Below are 18300 nucleotides of genomic sequence, written 5' to 3' on the forward strand. Positions count from 1 at the left end.
CCCCAGACTAACAGTAGAGTGTTTTCTATTAAGGCAGTCAGTCTACAACAATCAGCTTGGAACTCATAGATAACATGAGATTAAGTTACAAACAGGTCAGTTGTTTACAATATATTAAGATATACTTTTCAATATGTATTATTGCTACAACTGAAATTGTATTACACAAGTTGTCTACTGTCATATCTGTCCAACATAAAGAAAGTCATCACATTGGGAAAAAGTCTAAAAGGTTATATTACATTATAATAGTGTGAAAAAAGTAAAAAAGTAAAAAAGGTAATTTACATATTATCAGACCTTGATTTCTGATAAAGTAGTATAACTTTGTATAAGGTACTGTAAGGTTTATTAATGTAATAAAAGTACATAAGGGTAATACCCCTTTTAAACATATAAAATGTATAATATTGGACCTCCCTTTTTTGAAATGTATTGTAAGGATTACCAAGTTTTGAAAGGTAATACATGTTTGTAATGTTTTACAGAGACTATACATAGTTATTATTTCTTAATAATAATAATTTTCCCTTACATCCATTCATTATTAAAACAACAAAAATCAATTATATTAAAATATTTGTACAATACATTATTATTTACAATAATTAAGGAAAATAAACTGAAACACATACATAGTACAGTCTGTGTTAAGATTTGTACAGAGAGCAAGTGAGAGTGTCTATGTCTGCTACAATACAAATACAAGTAAGTAGATGTTAGGATTGGATCAGACTCAAGTAGTAAACAAGTGTATTACAGGTATTAATTACTAGGCCTATCTCTTGACTAGATCCAGACAAACCACTAGAAAGTGAGAGTATTAAGAGGCTTAACAGTTATAACTGTATCTGTAGTTGAACCTGTTCTTATAAGTACTCTGTATCACCTATCTCAAAATTACTAAAGTCTGTCATCTCTACTTTGTACACACTACTACACCTTGTGTGTGAATATCTAAACAGGTAGCTATATAGTGAACTATTAGTAGAGAGTGAGTCAAATTCACTGTAGTTATCAGAATCAGTAGTAGATACTAATAAAGAGACACTCACAGTACTTGTAGTGTATAATGAGCTGTCTCTACCTTGTTCTTTTCCTAACAGTATTTGTAACAGAAGAGGAAGAATGTGTTCTCAGACTGTTTAATATAGTCTTTAACACTACACTTTGGTTGTTTCTCAGTCCTTACAAGTTGAATAGTGTGTGTGTGTGAATTAAGGTTGAGTAGGTTGTAGAGGCTGAGACTGTACTTATGAGACAAGTTTAGAGTGATTAGTAAGTAATAATAAGAGAGAGAAGGTGGACACACTATAATAGTGTATAGTAAGTGTGAGTAGTGTACTAAGGTTAGGATCCAGAGTATTAAACAAGCTGATTTGAGTAGTAAGTAAAGCTGTGCCTGTATGTACACATTATATACACCTTCAATTGTAAGACATAGTCAGAGTAGAGAACTTAGTCATTGTGTATAATTGTGTTACAGTTCTCTACTCTTGTACTTTCAGTTCTAAGAGTTCTACACCCTTCTGTACTAGAACTCAGAACTTCTGTCCCTCAGGGGTACTGTCTATAGACTATATGTGTACTGACTCTTACTACTACTCTTCCTTACTTTATTATTCTATTCCTTTAACCACCCCTTCATTCTTTGTTCATTCTATAGTCTCTTACCCTTTGTCTATCCCTTCATTCTTTATACCTTTATCTTTGACCTTCCTTTCTTTCATTCTTTGTGGCTCATTATTCTTAGTAGCTCATACTCTCTGAGTACTCTTGTGTAGTTTAGTATATATAAGTGTATAAGATCAGACTAGTCCTGTAGTCTTGATCTTGTCTACTCTAGGTAGTCCTGTACTCTTAGACTTACTCTATATACTCTACTCTTGTCTCACTCTCTCTCTCTGTCTGTTCTACAAGTTCTGACTATATTCTAGTACTTGTGTTCTGTATTTCTGTTATGTAGAATAGTTGTAGCCTAGGTCCTCTTACTGAGCCTTCAGGTCCCCTCTACACTGTTGTTAACATTAGATCAAGACTACCTATTACTACCTTACAACTCTCTTATGTTTTGAGTATTAGTACTTACTATTGTGTCAATCTCTTTTCTTTGTCCTAACCCTTTTACATTTTTAAATTTTAAACTTTTACCACCCTTCTTCTATTCATTACCCCTTTTAGTTTAGTACTGATTCCTTTATAGTGTAAACATAGACCCTCCTACACTAACTACTACTACTACTGTCCTGCTAGATCAGTAGTTACAAGCAGAACTAGCTTAATATGTGTAGACCTCTATCTAAGAGGCCTTTACTAACTATGTACCCCTAGCCCCTTCAGAAACTGTTCTGATTGTTCCAGAAGTTGTAACCTGTTCTAGAAAGAAAGTGTATATAGCCTACTCTTTAGACTTTAATAGATAGTACTTTAAGGACTTCTAGTACTAAGTTGAACTATATGTGACTACTACTTTAACTAATCTATTCTCAGATCTTAATTGTGTCCTATTTGTCCTTTCCTTTATAAAGGAAGGTAATGTGGCCACCTGAGTCTAGAACTGGATCAAAGGCTATCAGATTAGAAGCCTAATCCAACTTTAGAACAATAAGTCATATTTGGAATTCATAAGACAGCTTCATACTTCCTTTATTAATCTGAATAAGAAGTACAACACACAGAACAAGCTTGTGTCTCTGTGACAGAGTAAATGTTCTGCTGACACCTTCTTTCAGGAGTTTAATATCCTAGCCCAGAAGGCAGGATTCATACTCAGGTTTAATAATGTCCTTATTAGAATGCTTGAAAAAGCTCTTTACTTAGAACTAGTTAATAAGATTCTTAGAATAATACTAAAACTGGTCATATACACTGAGTAGAAGATGTGTGCCATTTCCTTCAACCAAGCTGTGGCTCAGATGTATTAAGTCTGTACAGAATGCTTACACATGTGCTTAGCTCTAACAGTTCTAAGCCCTCAGATTAATCTGCCTATAATTTATAATTAATCTGTTCTAATAAACATTAGAGAAGCCTGAAAGTAAGGAGTATACTTTACTTACAGAAAGTCAGGGCACCAAATTAAGGACTGTCTGTAAAAGTAACAGTATATCTGTTAGGTTATTAGAGTAATAATGAGTAACAAGTAGGATTTGTAGTAAGAAGCCTTTTCTACAAATTCAGAAGTCACCTTAGAACTTCTAAATACTGACTATATACTTTAGGATTTTATAGAGGCCTAACAGTGAATGTAGTACTGAAAGGCTATAACTTGGATTTTTTAATAGCTACTTTTGATTCAATAAACACTGTAGGATTAAAAGTAAATAAAGTAAGAAAAACAGAAAAAGTAGAAAAAGTAGAAAAAGTAGAAAAAGTAAATTAACAAAATTATTTATTAGAAAGAAAAAAGTCAAAAACAAAAGTAGATAGTTCTCCTATTTCTCCTGATTCTTTTGATTCTTCTCTTTATACTTTGTCCAAGTCTAAATCTGTACAATCTAACCTACTACTTCTGTATTCTAAAATCTTAGAATGTTCAGAACACTACCTAGCCCTATTTACTACTCAGTAGTTTGTCTATAGTATCAAGTAGGGATAGTCTTAGCTGAGTTTACAGCTAAGAACATAAGTCTGTTCTTGTCAAAAGAGAGAGGTTAACAAGGAAATGTTAACATATATACTTACTCTCTTAGACAACAAGGTTGTACAAGCTATACATTCCCTTCAGAACAAGTAGCAGTTTATCTAAGGACATTCTGAGTACTAGCTCCAGGTTCCTGTCCTCTTAGCTCCCTTCTTAGGATCCTCCCAGATCTAAACAATAACTCTAGTAGATAGTAAATGTACTAGTTTGTATATTAATAAGGCCTTTATGTAAGAACACTACCTTCCTACTTAACACATTCTACTTCTGATCCTAGTATACAATACAGACAGAACCCTGAACCAGAATAGTCAGATTACTAAGTTTGTCCAACTATGGATAACCATTCAGAATTATAAGGAAAGTATTAAGTTTAGAGTTACTAACCTTAGAAAGACAGACATCTTTATTAGATTCAAATAGCTTAAAGCTTACAACCCTACTATTAACTAGTTAGAGTAGACACTTGTGTTTAATTAGTGTTCTGAGTCTTACAGCTACCTTGTACTACTGTTCTAAGTAGATACAGACACTTTCAATACTACTAACAGTTCTGATAAAAGTGACCAGTTGTTCTTCTTTAACTAGAATGAATATATGAACACATATTCTAGTCAAGGTGGAACAGAGTTAATCTGAAGGATGTCTGAGACAGAACCAGTCTAGAACCCTTTCAGAACAACTCTACTCTAAAACACACATAGACTCAGCCTGCCAGATTTTGTCTAAGAGTTCCCTAAAGTCTTTAGTAAAGAGGAATTTGACTAGCTTCTTAAACACTGTCTCTAAGACTATGTAATTGAATTGACTAAGGGTTTCTAACTTAAGGATTGTAAGGTCTACCTGCTCAACAGAGACAAGTAGGAGGTGCTCAACAAGTTCCTTCAGGAAAATCTTTAGAACAGTTAGATCTGACCCTTAAAGTCCCTTATAGTCTCTCCTTTCTTCTTTGTTAAAAAGAAAGATAGGAAGCTCTACCTAGTCTAGGATTATTGTTGTCTTAATAAGGGTACTATTAAAAACAAGTACCTACTCCCTCTAATTTAGAAGCTTATTAATAAGACACATACATCTAGGGTTTTTACTAAGTTGAATGTTTAATAAGAATACAATAATATTTGGATCTAGGACAAAGATAAGTAGAAGACTGTGTTCTGAACCAATTACAGATTGTATAAACCAACCATAATGTTCTTCAGACTAACTAACTTGTCTGTAACATTCTAGTTATTCATGAATCACATTCTTACAGATCTGATTAACTTAAAGCATGTTAGTGTATATTTAGATAACATTCTGATCTTCACTCAGACAGTTGAGCACTATTACTAACTAATCTGAGCAGTTCTACAATAGCTCTAAGATAATAAACTATTCCTCTAAGAAGTAAAGTACTCTTTTGTATAGGAGTCAGTAGATTATCTAAGCTTCATAATCAGTAGAGGAGAGGTCTGTATGGATCCAGCAAAGGTAACTACAGTTTAGAACTGGCTACAACCTTAAAACCTGAAACAGGTCTAAGTGTTCCTTAAGTTTGCAAACTATTACTAACACTTTATTCAAGACTTTAGTACCATTACCTGGCCCCTTCATAATCTTACTAGCAAAGATGTTTCTTAGTAATAGGATAATTAGTAGTAGTCTGTGTTTGAGTCTCTCAAGTAGGCTATTATTAGCAAGCCTGTATTAACAGTTCTGACAGTTACAAACAAGTTCTGAGTTAAAGCTAACCCTTCTAACTTTACAAATAGAGTAGTACTGTCCTAGTTTATTGATAGAAAGTAGTGTCTAATAGTGTTCCAATTAGAATCCCTCTCTGTAACAGAACAGAACTACCCTATTTATAATAAGAAACTCTTTACAATTGTCTGTTCCCTAGAGGAGTAGTATTAATATCTCCTTAGTACTGTATAGAAGTTTGAGATTTAGAGTAATCACCTTAATCTCTAGTACTTCTGAGTGCCTCAGAAGCTCAACTACTACTAAGCCTACTAGATGTTAGAACTACAGGACTATAACTTTGTACTGACTCACAAACTTAGAACACAAATAATAAAAGCTGATTTACTCTCAAGACAAGTAGGTTATGAAAGGAGGGAGAATGATAACAAAAACCTTGTTCTCCTAAACAATTCCTGTTTTGTGTCTAAGACAATCTAAGAGATCTGACTCAAATCCAAGAATGTTGACTTTATTACCTACATACAGTAAGCTCTAAGACATACACAGGACCAGGTTATAGTAAAGTAGCTAGAGAAGTAGGTTAAGGATTAGAAGGAGGATAAGGATAGACAGGTTTACTAGGAAGGCTAACTGTACATTCTGAAGGATCAGAAGCTGTAGGAGGACATTGTCTGAGCTTATTACAACAATCTGACTGTAGAACATCTAAGCTAACACAAAACACAGGAACTCATTACTCAGAACTACTAGTAGTTAGGAATATAGAGGGAAATCCTAAAGTACATAACTAGTTACAATATGTGCTAACAGACTAAGACCTACCAGACAAGGGTTTGAGCTCCCCTACATCTGTATTAGATTCTAGATTACTTTTAGGAAGAAGTCTTAGTGGACCTGATTAGTAAACTACTTAAGTCTCAGAGTTACAACACTATCTGTATAATTGTTAACTGATTCTCTAAGCAAGTCTACACAGTTCCAACCTGAACAGAACTTACTTCTGAAAGTATAGTACACATTTATTAGGATCATGTCTTCTAGTTGTACAGACTCTCTTAGAAGCTCATTCACAATTACAGACTACAATTTGAGTCAAAATTCATACAGGACTTGTATGTACTTCTTAGAATTTAAGAGAACCCTTCTACTACATATTACCTACAGACTAACAGTCAAACTGAGTAAGTCAATCAGGAGATCAAGCTCTACCTCTAAATGTTTATCAATTATTAGTAATTAGATTGGTCTGAATAGTTAGCTCTGACAGAATTTGTACACAATAATTAGTAACACTCTATAATAGGACAGTCCCTGTTCTTCCTTAATCATAAGAGACATTTGTACTAGAGGACAGTTCTAAATTAGAACAGTAGTTCTGAATCTACAACAGACTTTACAGAACAGATGTACAGGACTAGGGAGGACACACAAGCTCTTTTAAAGAAGGTAGTACAGGTTATAAAGTAGAACTATAATTAGAAGAGGTTTGTAATTAAGGATTACTAGCCTAGTAACAAAGTTATACTAGAAGCTACTAATCTGACCTTAGATTGCCTAATGAAGAAGTTGGACAATAAGTGCTTTAGACCCTTCATTATTAAAAAGAAGGTTAGTACCTCTACCTACAAACTCTAACTTCTAGCAACATAGAAGTATATACACCTAGTGTTTAACAAGGTTCTGTTGTCTTAGTACTATAATCCTAGTTTTCCTTCACAACAAAGACCCTTACTACCTTTACCAGAACTTATTAGCTCTAAACTAGAATACAAAGTAGAGTACATAGTAGATACTAAGCTACTATATAGAAAACTCAAATTCCTTGTTTACTAGAAAGGGTACCCAGTTGAGGAGTACACTTAGGAACCTGTCAAGAACCTTGCTTATACTTTTAAGACAATCTGAGATTTCTATCAGCTTCATCCTAGTACTATGTACAAACTCAGCCTTACAGATTTCCAAGCCCTACTGTTCTGTCCTATACTTAAGCTGCTGACTAAGTCTAATGTTTACCAATTAGGACAATTGGTTTTAGAGGAGGGGTGATGTTACAGTTCTCTACTCTTGTACTTTCAGTTCTAAGGGTTTTACACCCTTCTGTACTAGAACTCAGGACTTCTGTCTCTCAGGGACACTGTTTATAAACTATATACATACTAACTCTTACTACTACCCTTCCTTACTTTATCATTCTATTCCTTTGACCACCCCTTCATTCTTTGTTCATTCTATAGTCTCTTACCCTTTGTCTATCCCTTCATTCTTTGTACCTTTATCTTTGACCTTTCTTTCTTTCATTCTTTGTAGCTCATTATTCTTAGTAGCTCATACTCTCTGAGTACTCTTGTATAGTTTAGTATATATAAGTGTACAAGATCAGACTAGTCCTGTAGTCTTGATCTTGTCTACTCTAGGTAGTCCTGTACTCTTAAGCTTACTCTATATACTCTACTCTTGTCTCACTCTCTCTCTCTGTCTGTTCTGCAAGTTCTAACTACATTCTAGTACTTGTATTCTGTATTTCTGTTGTGTAGGATAGTTGTAGCCTGGGTCCCCTCACTAAGCCTTTAGGTCCCCTCTACACTGTTACTGACAAATTGTAAAAGTGTATCTCTAGAACATTCTGGCTTAAAGGGAGAGAGTAAAGTGGGTAATATGAACAGACTCAGCTTAGGAGGAGTAAGTAATAGTTACTACTTACCTTATTTGAATAGTGTTATAGATAGTACTAAGGAATGTAAATGTGCTTAAGGCAAACCTGTTAAGAGTAATGTTAAACATAGAATGTATGAAGGAGTAGAACACATACAGTGTTAGGGAGAGGGTAGTATAATAGGAGTAGTTGTACATGAACATTGTTATAAGTATACTTGTATATACTTGTCAATTCTTACTTGTACTATAGAGTAGGAAGAAGTACACAAATATATAGAGTTACTAGAGAAGTTGTTCAGTATTAGTTAACAATACAGATGTGTGAATGTGAATTCAAAAAGGGAGACAAATGTAAAAAAAGGAGGACAATAAAGGGGAGGCAATACAAGTAGTAGGACAAGGAGCAGAAGGAATAGAAGGGAGACAAAAGTTAGGAGGAGAGGGATGAGCAACTATTGTATAGTCTATTATAAAGTAGACTGAATGCTTACTACTTTACATTAAAGGACAGTATAGTTAGCTTAGTAGTATAACATACAATTTAAGACTCTGTACAGGTACTGTAACAGTAGATTAGAGAGACAAGCTATAGTAATGTTTATTGTCTGTGTTGTTACAATCAGAGTACCTGCTAGAGAACACTTGTAAGTAGAGGACTAGGCTAGAGAGAACAAAAGTAACAACATAGTGTTAGGGTAGAGGGTTAGACTTAGAGAAATGGTAGAGGTTGGAGAGAAAGAGTAACAACTGTAATTGTATTATTATATACTCTCAATCTTCAGTGTTGATTATGTAATCAATGTTCATGATATTAGTAAAGCTGTAAAACAAAACCAATCTTATATTTAAATGTAAAAGGAAAGAACTATTTTACTTTATAATATAGTTGATAGTAATCTGACATGTCTATATTACTTTTTAACACATTAATATAGTTTTTACAAGTATCTGAATACCTTATACAAACAATATAAAGTCTTACACAAGGTGAATTTTAGTCTGTCTTCAAAGTTATAATCTAAGTATAATACTTTAGCTTATAATGTAAGGTTATTATAATGTATTCAATAAATTGTAATAATTTATAACACTCTTAGAGTCTTTATATACATTAATATACTTTATTTTATCCTTATAGTTGTGTTCTAACCCTTACATATGAATTACAATGTATATAAAATGCTAATATTTCTTTAAATGGACTGTAATTCATTATATTTAAATGGACTTTTTCCTGATACAAGCATAGTGGTAAACATCTTATAGTTTGAGAGTGTACTAATTAGATACTCTTGAGTCCTGTACTATTATGTTTGCTACTATTGTTAGACAACAAATTATTCTAGTACTCTCTACTATTTCATTATATTATTTAAGTTAGTATTATATATTATTCTTTTGTTTAGTGAAGCATGTTGTGGGTATTATAAATAGACAAGTCTTTTTCATTTTATAGTACTCAGAGACAATCAAGTTTCTTCTGTCATGTATACAAGTAGAACACACAAGAAATATTAGTAAAAGTAAGAAAATATATGTTTCTCCTTGAAACACAGCTCTATACACTACGTACAGTATAATGAATCCCTGTTTCTACTGTGTATGTTCACCACCAACAAAAAAGAGTGGTACTAACTGCTGAGAAGAGGGAAGGAGCACGAAGCAGTATTAATAATGTATGCAAACAACAATGAAATTGAGTTGAAGGTACAGATGCATTATGTCGGATATTGGATTGTCAAACGTTGAAATGTGCGATGTTAAAGGGTTCGATTCGGAGGAAGAAAAGAGAGGGGGAAATATACATGAAATAAAGAACAAATATGTGTGTTTGAAATGACAAGTGCTCCAAGCATGCGTGCAAAAATGGAAGTATAAAGTGTAGAATGATCGAGAGAATAAAATATAAAAAGAATTAATTGCATGTCGCGTAAAATCCCTAAAGAATCGACCTTGTATGGAATAAACACGGAAGTGGTTAAGAGAGCCTACTCAAAAAGAATGCGGCGTTTACCCGCGCCACCTCGACCTTCGACGCTATTGATGGAGTTACTAAAATAGAAGACTCGGTTCGGCGCTCGCGGCGACGGCCGCTGACTAATCATAATAGCCTTGTTGACCGGCCGGCGGACCTTCATGAAGAAAATGACACGCTTCACCAAATCGGCAGCTATTCAATCACAATCACGAGGAACGGTATTAGTCAAGAGCATTCCACACACAGGATTCACACAAAGAAGAGAATGGGATTAGATGCTCGCCTTCCTTGTGCATAGTAATTGCATCGTCGTCTACTTTTAAACTCGCCTCCGACTCCACGCCCCCGCCCTCCTCGGCCTCGTCCACGCATGCCTCCGCGTCCACTGCGTTCATCACGCTCTCGTTCCTCATGTTGGTAGCTTGAGTCGGCGTAGGACTGTTGCTGAGTATAGCCTCCCCATGAAGGAGCGTTTGATGCTGAGTAAGCATTATTACTTTCTTGGGTGACGGCGGCGCCAGCTCCGCCAGCAAAATTAAAGCCGGTCAACCCGAGTGATGCAGCAAGGTTGCTGAGTGCATTCGGATCCAACTTGCTGAGATCAAAGCCTCCACTGACTCCTAATGCATTGTTAACATTGCTCATAGTGACGTCCCCATCGCTAATCTGAGCAGTAGAACCATCTACATTTCCATATGCACCACCAGCTGATGTGCTGTTAGTGTTTGCAGCAAGCTGTCCGACGAGATCCGCTACACTCATAGCATGTTGGAAGAAAGGCTGAATGTCCGCACCGACTACCATCGTCCGTGCTTCTGTGTCTACCTGTTCAAGGGCTATCTGCGAGAGAGGCTCGCCCGGCGTCTCGGGAATTTGGTCCTCGGCGTAATAGTCAGCACGGAGTGTATTCTTTTCCCGCTCTTCCTGAACTGATTTTTCCTCACTCTGACCTCCTCTTTCCGTTGAATCGATATCCGAAGGGAATTCAATGTCTGTAATGGTGTTAAAGTAAATCAATGCATTGCAACAATGAGGGACCAAGAAACTCACCTTGGGGTTTATACCAATCGATTACTTCCTCAAATAGATGGAAATGCATCGCAGCACCCTCAGCACGCTCTAAATCGCGGATGCTATGTGCTCCATGCGTAGCCTGCAATTAATGGCACAAGCCAACTGTGAGCCTCTAGGGAACAAAGGGGCGAATGCGAAGAAAGGACACATACATCGGCAGGATCGTCATCATACACGGCCTTTTCAATGATCCTCACCTTCTCGAGGTGGCCTTCAGGAGCCCATGACACGGATTTCCGCTTCTTGGCGTTCTTAAGAGGATCCGGTGTGGATGCTTTCGTAACAGTGCTTGATTCCGTGCTTGAGCTATCACTCTTACTCGCGACAGGGGGGATCGGAACAGCAGTCGCACGCCCTTTCATCTCTTTGAGCGCCTGTTCAAATGCGTTCACTTGGCTTGGCTGTGCCACAGTCGCACTTGAGCTCGTTCCGCCAGGCGCCATGTTGGATGTCGTTGCCGGCGCTGGCGCTTTCTTGAAGCTCGGTAATCGCGGTTTCGGTTTCGGCGCAGAAAAGAATGATGCATCTGCTTTGGCGTCCTTCACTGCCGTTACGACCACCTTCTCCTTCTTCACCTTCACCGCCGACCGTGCAGCGTTCGCCGAGTTCGCTGCGGACGAAACAACAGCAACCTTCGACGGCGGCTTCGGCGCTCCATCGGCCAACTTTCTTTTCTTTGTTTTGTCTATTTGTCATGAATTAATTATCGAACAAACACAAAGACAAAGGTAATTCGGATTAAGCATGATAAAAATAAATTAGAGTTTAGCCATCACTAGCCAATCAGACGAAGAACTGGCGTGACCCACCCTCTATCTCGACCTTTTTCACTGCCGCAGAGGACGAGGATGCATCCTTGTCCTTCGTGCTGCCACCAGAGCTCGGTTCAATTAGAGTTCGCCATTTATTTGCGATATTCGAAGCCATATCTTTGATCGCTGTGATAGAAGAGAGGGAACGTGCCAAGAGCAAACAGTTAGATACATTTCTTTTCTTAATTTCGTATTCAAAATTGGATAAATAGGCGAGGTACGAGCATGATGAGAAGAAAACAGGGCATTTGTTCGTACAAATCCAAACTGTTTACCAGGGCAGCCCCACTTGTGGAACGTTGTGTCTACTTTCCTCACACACTGGACATACTTTAAGAGGCGCAGTAGAAAAATGCATAACTCACCAGGAGATACAGTATCCGATTTTAGTAGTGCATTGGTCAGTTTACCCGGCCTATGCTCTTTCAAGAGACTTATCGTGAGTGGCAATCGATCAAGCACCTATGAAACCGTAATATGCATTAGCAGAACTCAAGTAGATTAAATGCGATTTATAACTAACGTGCAAGAGTGGCATTACAGTACTATCCCAGCGTCCCTCATCTTTACCAGTAACACCAGCTTTGAGCCAGTTCAAAAGCAATGCCATCGCCTTCGCATCACGCGCCCATGCTGCAAAAAAGGCATTCCCTGCACCATCTCGAATGCGGCTGGCAAGTTCTGCCCGCATTTCCGGAGTCACATTCGCATTGCCGTGATCCGCAATGGCATCCATTAATCGGTGCACTGTGTTTGCATCAGACAGTGCAGAGGAGGTAAGTAATCGATCAAGTTTTTGCTTAAAAACCAAGGGATCAGAGGCTACGGGAACAGATACGGAGGCAGAAGCGGGAGGGACGGTGGAGTTTGAAGAAATAGAGCTAGAAGCGGGAGGAGGAGTGGATGTATGTGAAGAAGTAGCAGTAAGGTTTGTCTGCATGGGAGATTGAACGTGGTGCTGCTGAATGGGATAGACGTATGAATATGGCATGGTCAATTGTTGAGGGTTCAATGTCCGCTGTTGTTGTTGTTGCTGCTGTTGATGCATGAGGTAGGCAGACGACATCTGATGTATTGTAGGCGAGTGGGGGACTTGAGGTTGCTGTTGATGATGATGAAATACGTTGTTGAATTGTATCGTTGAGCTATGTTGAGCACCCTGAGAAGCGGATGGAGGCGGCGGGGAATATGACGGGGCGCTACTTGCGGAAGTTAACGCCGGACTGCGGACGGTGAAAGGAAGAAGAAATTAGCATGAGCGTATTTAGGGCGGCGGGTGGCACGGATACCCACTCGATCATTGGTTGCTGTGCTGACGCTGGTGGCTGACTCGATACTTGTTGCTGCTGTTGCTGACTGGAGCCTACAGTGGTCGTTGCGCCATTGAGTGTTGAATATGACGAGAGTGGAAGATTCTGTGAAGGCCACCCCGATGGAGGGGGTGAGTGGCCGTACGGATGGATGTTGAACGGGGCCATTGTCGAGAAGAACGGCCCGTTGACTGGGAACTGGTACATATTGTGCAGTGACGCAGCATTTGTCGGGCTGGAATTCGGGGCTGTTGGCACGCAGACACGCAATGCAGCATGTACGGTACATAAACAAGAATTATCATGAATTGTTTTTCGTCGGTTTCTCTGATTCTTTGTTTTTATTTGTTTGGCGTGCTCACCCTGCAGGTCCCCGAGGCCAACTCCAAAGTCCGACAAATCGATGCCCGTCTTCGCCCATTCATCGTTCCCATTTTGTGTCGGACCAGGCGACGACGATGTCTGCGGCTGATCGGGGCCGGGGTTGGCCAGCCAAGAGCTGTGGCCATTGGCAAAGTACGCATCCATTTTTTCCGTCGACTTCGTGGAGGGGTGTTGCGTCTGTTAGTCTGGGACTATTTCTCGCCCCTTTTCACTTTTTGTTGCTTTTAGAACAGTCTTTTTAGGAGCAGAAACTGTACAGGTTGGTGCTTATGTGCTCTACGACGAACGACGATGAAGGATGTCACCTTTTTTCACTGTGGACACCGTCGTCGTTCACTGTCGTGGTCGGTCATAAAAGGCTCTGTCGACAGCACCCACGGACAGGGTGTCAATAAACAGGCGGTGTTCGGGCGGAGCTTGAAAATGTCACGCATGTGACGTTTGTAATCAGCGTTACAATGTACAACTAACGTTATCATATTGGCGAAGCACAACTACTTTACTACATTCGTTGGTTTCTTACAGTTACCACACGTCTTAGTCTTAGATTGTTTCACATTGGCCGGCTTTGTTATTCCCGGTCAAGGGTGAATGGATTGGACCGGGTCTTATGACTGTGCTTAGCAGTGTACGAAATGTATAGGGGCAAGGGACGCAACAATAGGAGAGTAATCTAGGAATGCAAATGAAATGTATTGAGGCGAGCTTAGTTAATGAAGGAAAAGTGTACAAATAGGCGAGTCCCACGGTTTTCAGCGTCGCTTTTCTCTTCACTTTTCCCTTTCTCTTTCTTTTCTTACTTCACCCATCCCCAGTTGTCAACAGCACACAATCAGACGCGTCGCGTCCCCGTCGCGTCAACACAGCCATCATGCAGTCCGAAAAAATCATCGATCCACAACGTCAGCAGGTACGTCTTCTTCTCTTCCTCTGCCCTGTCGCCCTCCGCGTCGTCGGCGGTGTACAAATTAAGCGCCGGCCGCGGTCGAGACATGTTCAATTCTACCTCGGAATATTTTGATCTAATCACGTTGTTTATCCTGATAGCTTATTGAAGCACTTGCACAATGTGGGGCACATCTTCGCAACACCGCTATGATGGTCGACAACTATGCCGCCTACCTCAACAACTTTACCCAGGCATCCTCACATGCGCTTCCAGCGCAGAACGTGTTCCAATTGTTCACGCCGCCTCAATCAGGCGGACAAGCACCCGCCGTTAGTCTTGTACCTAGTGCGCCAAACGGGACGGCTGCTCCCATTTCAGCGCCTACGCGCGGCCGCAAGCGCCGTGCTCAAGACCCTGCTGGTGAGCCAGAGGTAGACGAGAATGGTAAGCGGAGGCGCAAGCGCGGCGAGAAGAAACCCAAGGACCCTAATGCGCCTCGACGACCTCCAAGCGCATACATTATCTTTCAGAATGAAGTCCGCGATGAGATGAAGAGCATTAACCCTGGCATGGTGTACCATGACGTCCTCAACAAGATCTCCGAGCGATGGTCGAAGATGACTCCCGAGCAGAAGAAGGTAACTAAACTATTTCATAATTGCGCTTTGAATAGATTTCTGACCAGACTATTACTAGCCTTACGTTGATGAGACAAGTAAATTGAGAGCTAAGTTCGAGACCGACAAGGCTGTCTATGACGCAGCGCATACTGAGCAGAACGGTGCAGACCCAAGCGCAAGTCCTGCTGTCAGTCCATTGATTCTGTTCTCAGTCATTAGCGTTCTACTAAGCTACTACAATCCCGCTGCAGGTATCACCAACGGTTCCGACTGTGACCGCTGTTGCTCCTTCCGTGCCCGTGCCCGCACCTGTACCAGCTGCACCACCAGCAGCTGAACCCGAACACGAGGAAGCAGAGGAAGACGACGAAGAAATCTCAGAAGCTTCTTCAGGTGCTGCCGTATCTGCCGCTGTTGGGCAGGCAGCTGAGAGCTCGTCAGAAGTTGAAAGCTCCGAAGGATCTTCATCAGATGAAGACGACGACGACGACGACGCGGAAGCCGCTCCCCCTGTCACAAAGCGGACACCCAAGAAGACCGCTTCGAAAAAGGGCACTGCAGCACCGACTCCTGCGAAGCTTGCCGCAAGCACAAAGGCAGACAAGGAGAACAAGAAAGAGAAGAAGTCGAAGAAGAGCAGTGCTTGAGATTAAACATATTTATGACTATCATTGTTGGCAGGTTTTCCTTTCTTGAAGGCTTCGTTTTTATTTCGGTATGGACGTGCAATTGAACAAGACACTTATTCTCACCCTGCGCCCTTTATTGCTGTTTTGACGCCCTATGGTCCTATGGATCTTCGATTTCTTCCTTACTAAAAAGAGCATGATGTACACTGACTAGCTCAGTTGTCTCACTTACCCCCTCCCCTCGATTTTCGAATTCGTTTTTTTAACAGTCGTCTAGCACTCTTGTCATATATTATTCTTAACATTGTCCACATCCTATGTTATTCTATTTTCTCTTTCCTCGTCGTTTCTTCCTCAGTGCGTATTGGCATATCTTCGTCTTTTCCTTTTGTCTTTTATGCGCTGATACCTTCACCAATAGTGTATATCTTACTCTTTAACTTCTATTCCGACGTAGCGCTACCTTCTACCACACCACAAACTGTTTGCTACTTACCAGTTACTTAAGTACTTACTGTTTACATGTCAGATGTCATTGTTACTTGTCTCTCTTGTCTTTAGTATCCAGTACAGTATACACCATTTTGATATTTGATGTTTAGGTTTAGTTGCTTCGGATCCTTCGGATGTTTCAAAGGTTGCGTCGGATGAAGGAGGAGTGATTCAGACTCGAGGTTTCGTGGTCAATCGGTGATTATTAAGTAGTATTCATCGGCATGCCGGACTGGGAGGCACCTTGAGTTTCACAGATAACTGGACACTAAGTGAAGTTCTCCACTATAAACAGTTTGTAGCGGCAAGGCTTGAACCAACCAAATGACACCCGTAGACTTCTGCTTCACAGCCTCGCGTTTTGTTGTGTTTTAAGTTGACAGAACTGGAAATCAAATACACACCGTATGAGACTCTATGATGTCCGCCGGGATACATTCACAGCCTCTAAACCAAGAACTTCCCAATGATAAAGTCGAAACTTAAATGTTGCAGTACATGGTTGACATAGCACTTTCTGCTCGGAAGGAGGCAAAGTGCGTAAAGAAGATAGCTAAGTACTGGAAACGTCTTGGTAAATAAATCACAGGAAAGTCGTTTACCTTTGCTAGGAACAGCTGAAACGTATGTTATTTGAGTTTACCCACTCGTTAAGCACTCCGACTCAAGACAAGTATTACATTAGACCCTTCACTGTAACTATTAATAGATAGCAGGTATAAAAAGGTAACGAGGCTGACTCTAACTAATACATCGAGCTACAGAAGTACAGAACATGCCATCTCCTCTAGATCGCGTTCAAAATCTGATTTTTTCTGACACTCCATCCATTGCTCAGCACATTGACACACTATTTATTTCTACATTTAACATTGCAAGGTATCATGCAATAGCAAGTTTTGCCATAGTATTCTATGACACGAGTGAGTTATATAATATCTTTGAAACTGTCACAAAGCTGACAGGCATATCTTAGTTATTACACTAGACTAGGAGGTATAGAGACCTGTAAACATATTATAATATAATTACTGATAAATTGTACATTTCCAGGTTAAATTCATTTGGGTATTAAACTACTTGAGAATATTATTAAAGTACTCATCTTCATTCAACAGTCTAACCTGTGGACAATCCCAAGTTTGGCCTTCATTTGGAGACAATGTCTCACTCAGGTTGCAGAACGGGCAATTGACTGGTATTGAAGGAGGTACAAGAAGAGATACAGTCTTGGGAATGTCTTAGAGCTATTTATAAGATAAGTCATGTGATGAGGCTAACAGATTGTGTGTAACCTCCACAAGGTTACACTCTTCCCCACCAGGAAGAAGAGAGAAAGAGGGGAAAGGGAAGAGTGGTGCAAGAGAGTGTGAATAAATATAGGGGATAAGGAACAGGCAAGGCAGGGAAGGGATTGAAGAAGGAGGGATATATTAGAATGGAAATTGAGAATGTCTGGTAAGAGAAAAGATGTGTTGAATACAAAGATGAAGATAAGAGAGGAGAAGGCATTAGTTGAACACACTCCACAAGTGTTTTGTAGAATGGAAATTGAGGATTGAGGAGGGCTATGTATGAGAGTTAGTGTATAACTGTTGTTCCTATTAGTCTAATACTGTACAGTTGTCTAGTTCCTGCTTAGACAACCAAAGATTGTCTTTTAGACTGTACCCTTTCTAGCAAACAAGGTATTGGAGGCTGTGTCCTTGTCTTTGTTGATCAATTATAGCTTCTACTTCCTACTCTTTGAGTCCTTCCTCTGTAAGGACAGGAGGAGGTTGTACAAGTTTACATGTAGAGTATAATATAGGATTATTTGTATAGTATTGTTTGAGTAGAGATGTATGGAAGGTAGAAAATTTAGTGTAAGAGTTTGGCAATTCAAGCTAGTAAGTAGAGTAGTCTAGGAAAGCCTTAAGAACACAGTACTTACTGTCCTATCTTAGTATGAATTTGGCTATACAATTGTTACTACTCTGAGTGTAATCTTGATACTAATAGAAGGTAGATAGTATAACAAAGTCACTAGGAGTATAGGAGTCTTCTGGACTCCTCTTCTGGTTTGTAGTATAAGCTTAAGAAGTTTTAGCTAGGATGAGAGAGTTCTACACTTCTGTAATGTTAAGATCAA

The 18300-nt window shown here is 39.4% G+C and overlaps 2 protein-coding genes across 2 annotated transcripts; one reads left to right on the forward strand and one right to left on the reverse strand.

Annotated features, from left to right (window-relative positions):
- Positions 1 to 9728: 9728 nt before the first annotated feature.
- On the reverse strand, positions 9729 to 13683 carry FOMMEDRAFT_147563 (uncharacterized protein; the record flags this gene model as incomplete). Its single annotated transcript, XM_007268050.1, has 10 exons — positions 9729 to 10151; positions 10204 to 10380; positions 10457 to 10951; positions 11010 to 11112; positions 11186 to 11718; positions 11843 to 11971; positions 12211 to 12307; positions 12369 to 13068; positions 13139 to 13403; positions 13518 to 13683. The coding sequence occupies 10 exons, from the start codon at positions 13681 to 13683 to the stop codon at positions 9970 to 9972; spliced, it is 2847 nt and encodes a 948-aa protein (XP_007268112.1). The 3' UTR covers positions 9729 to 9969.
- Positions 13684 to 14883: 1200 nt separating this feature from the next.
- FOMMEDRAFT_51667 (uncharacterized protein) lies at positions 14884 to 15066 on the forward strand (the record flags this gene model as incomplete). Its single annotated transcript, XM_007268051.1, has 1 exon — positions 14884 to 15066. A coding segment is annotated over one exon (183 nt), but the record flags the coding sequence as incomplete, so codon positions are not given.
- Positions 15067 to 18300: the final 3234 nt, after the last annotated feature.

The sequence above is a fragment of the Fomitiporia mediterranea genome (genome assembly GCF_000271605.1).
Source record: "Fomitiporia mediterranea MF3/22 unplaced genomic scaffold FOMMEscaffold_8, whole genome shotgun sequence".
Taxonomy (NCBI): domain Eukaryota; kingdom Fungi; phylum Basidiomycota; class Agaricomycetes; order Hymenochaetales; family Hymenochaetaceae; genus Fomitiporia; species Fomitiporia mediterranea.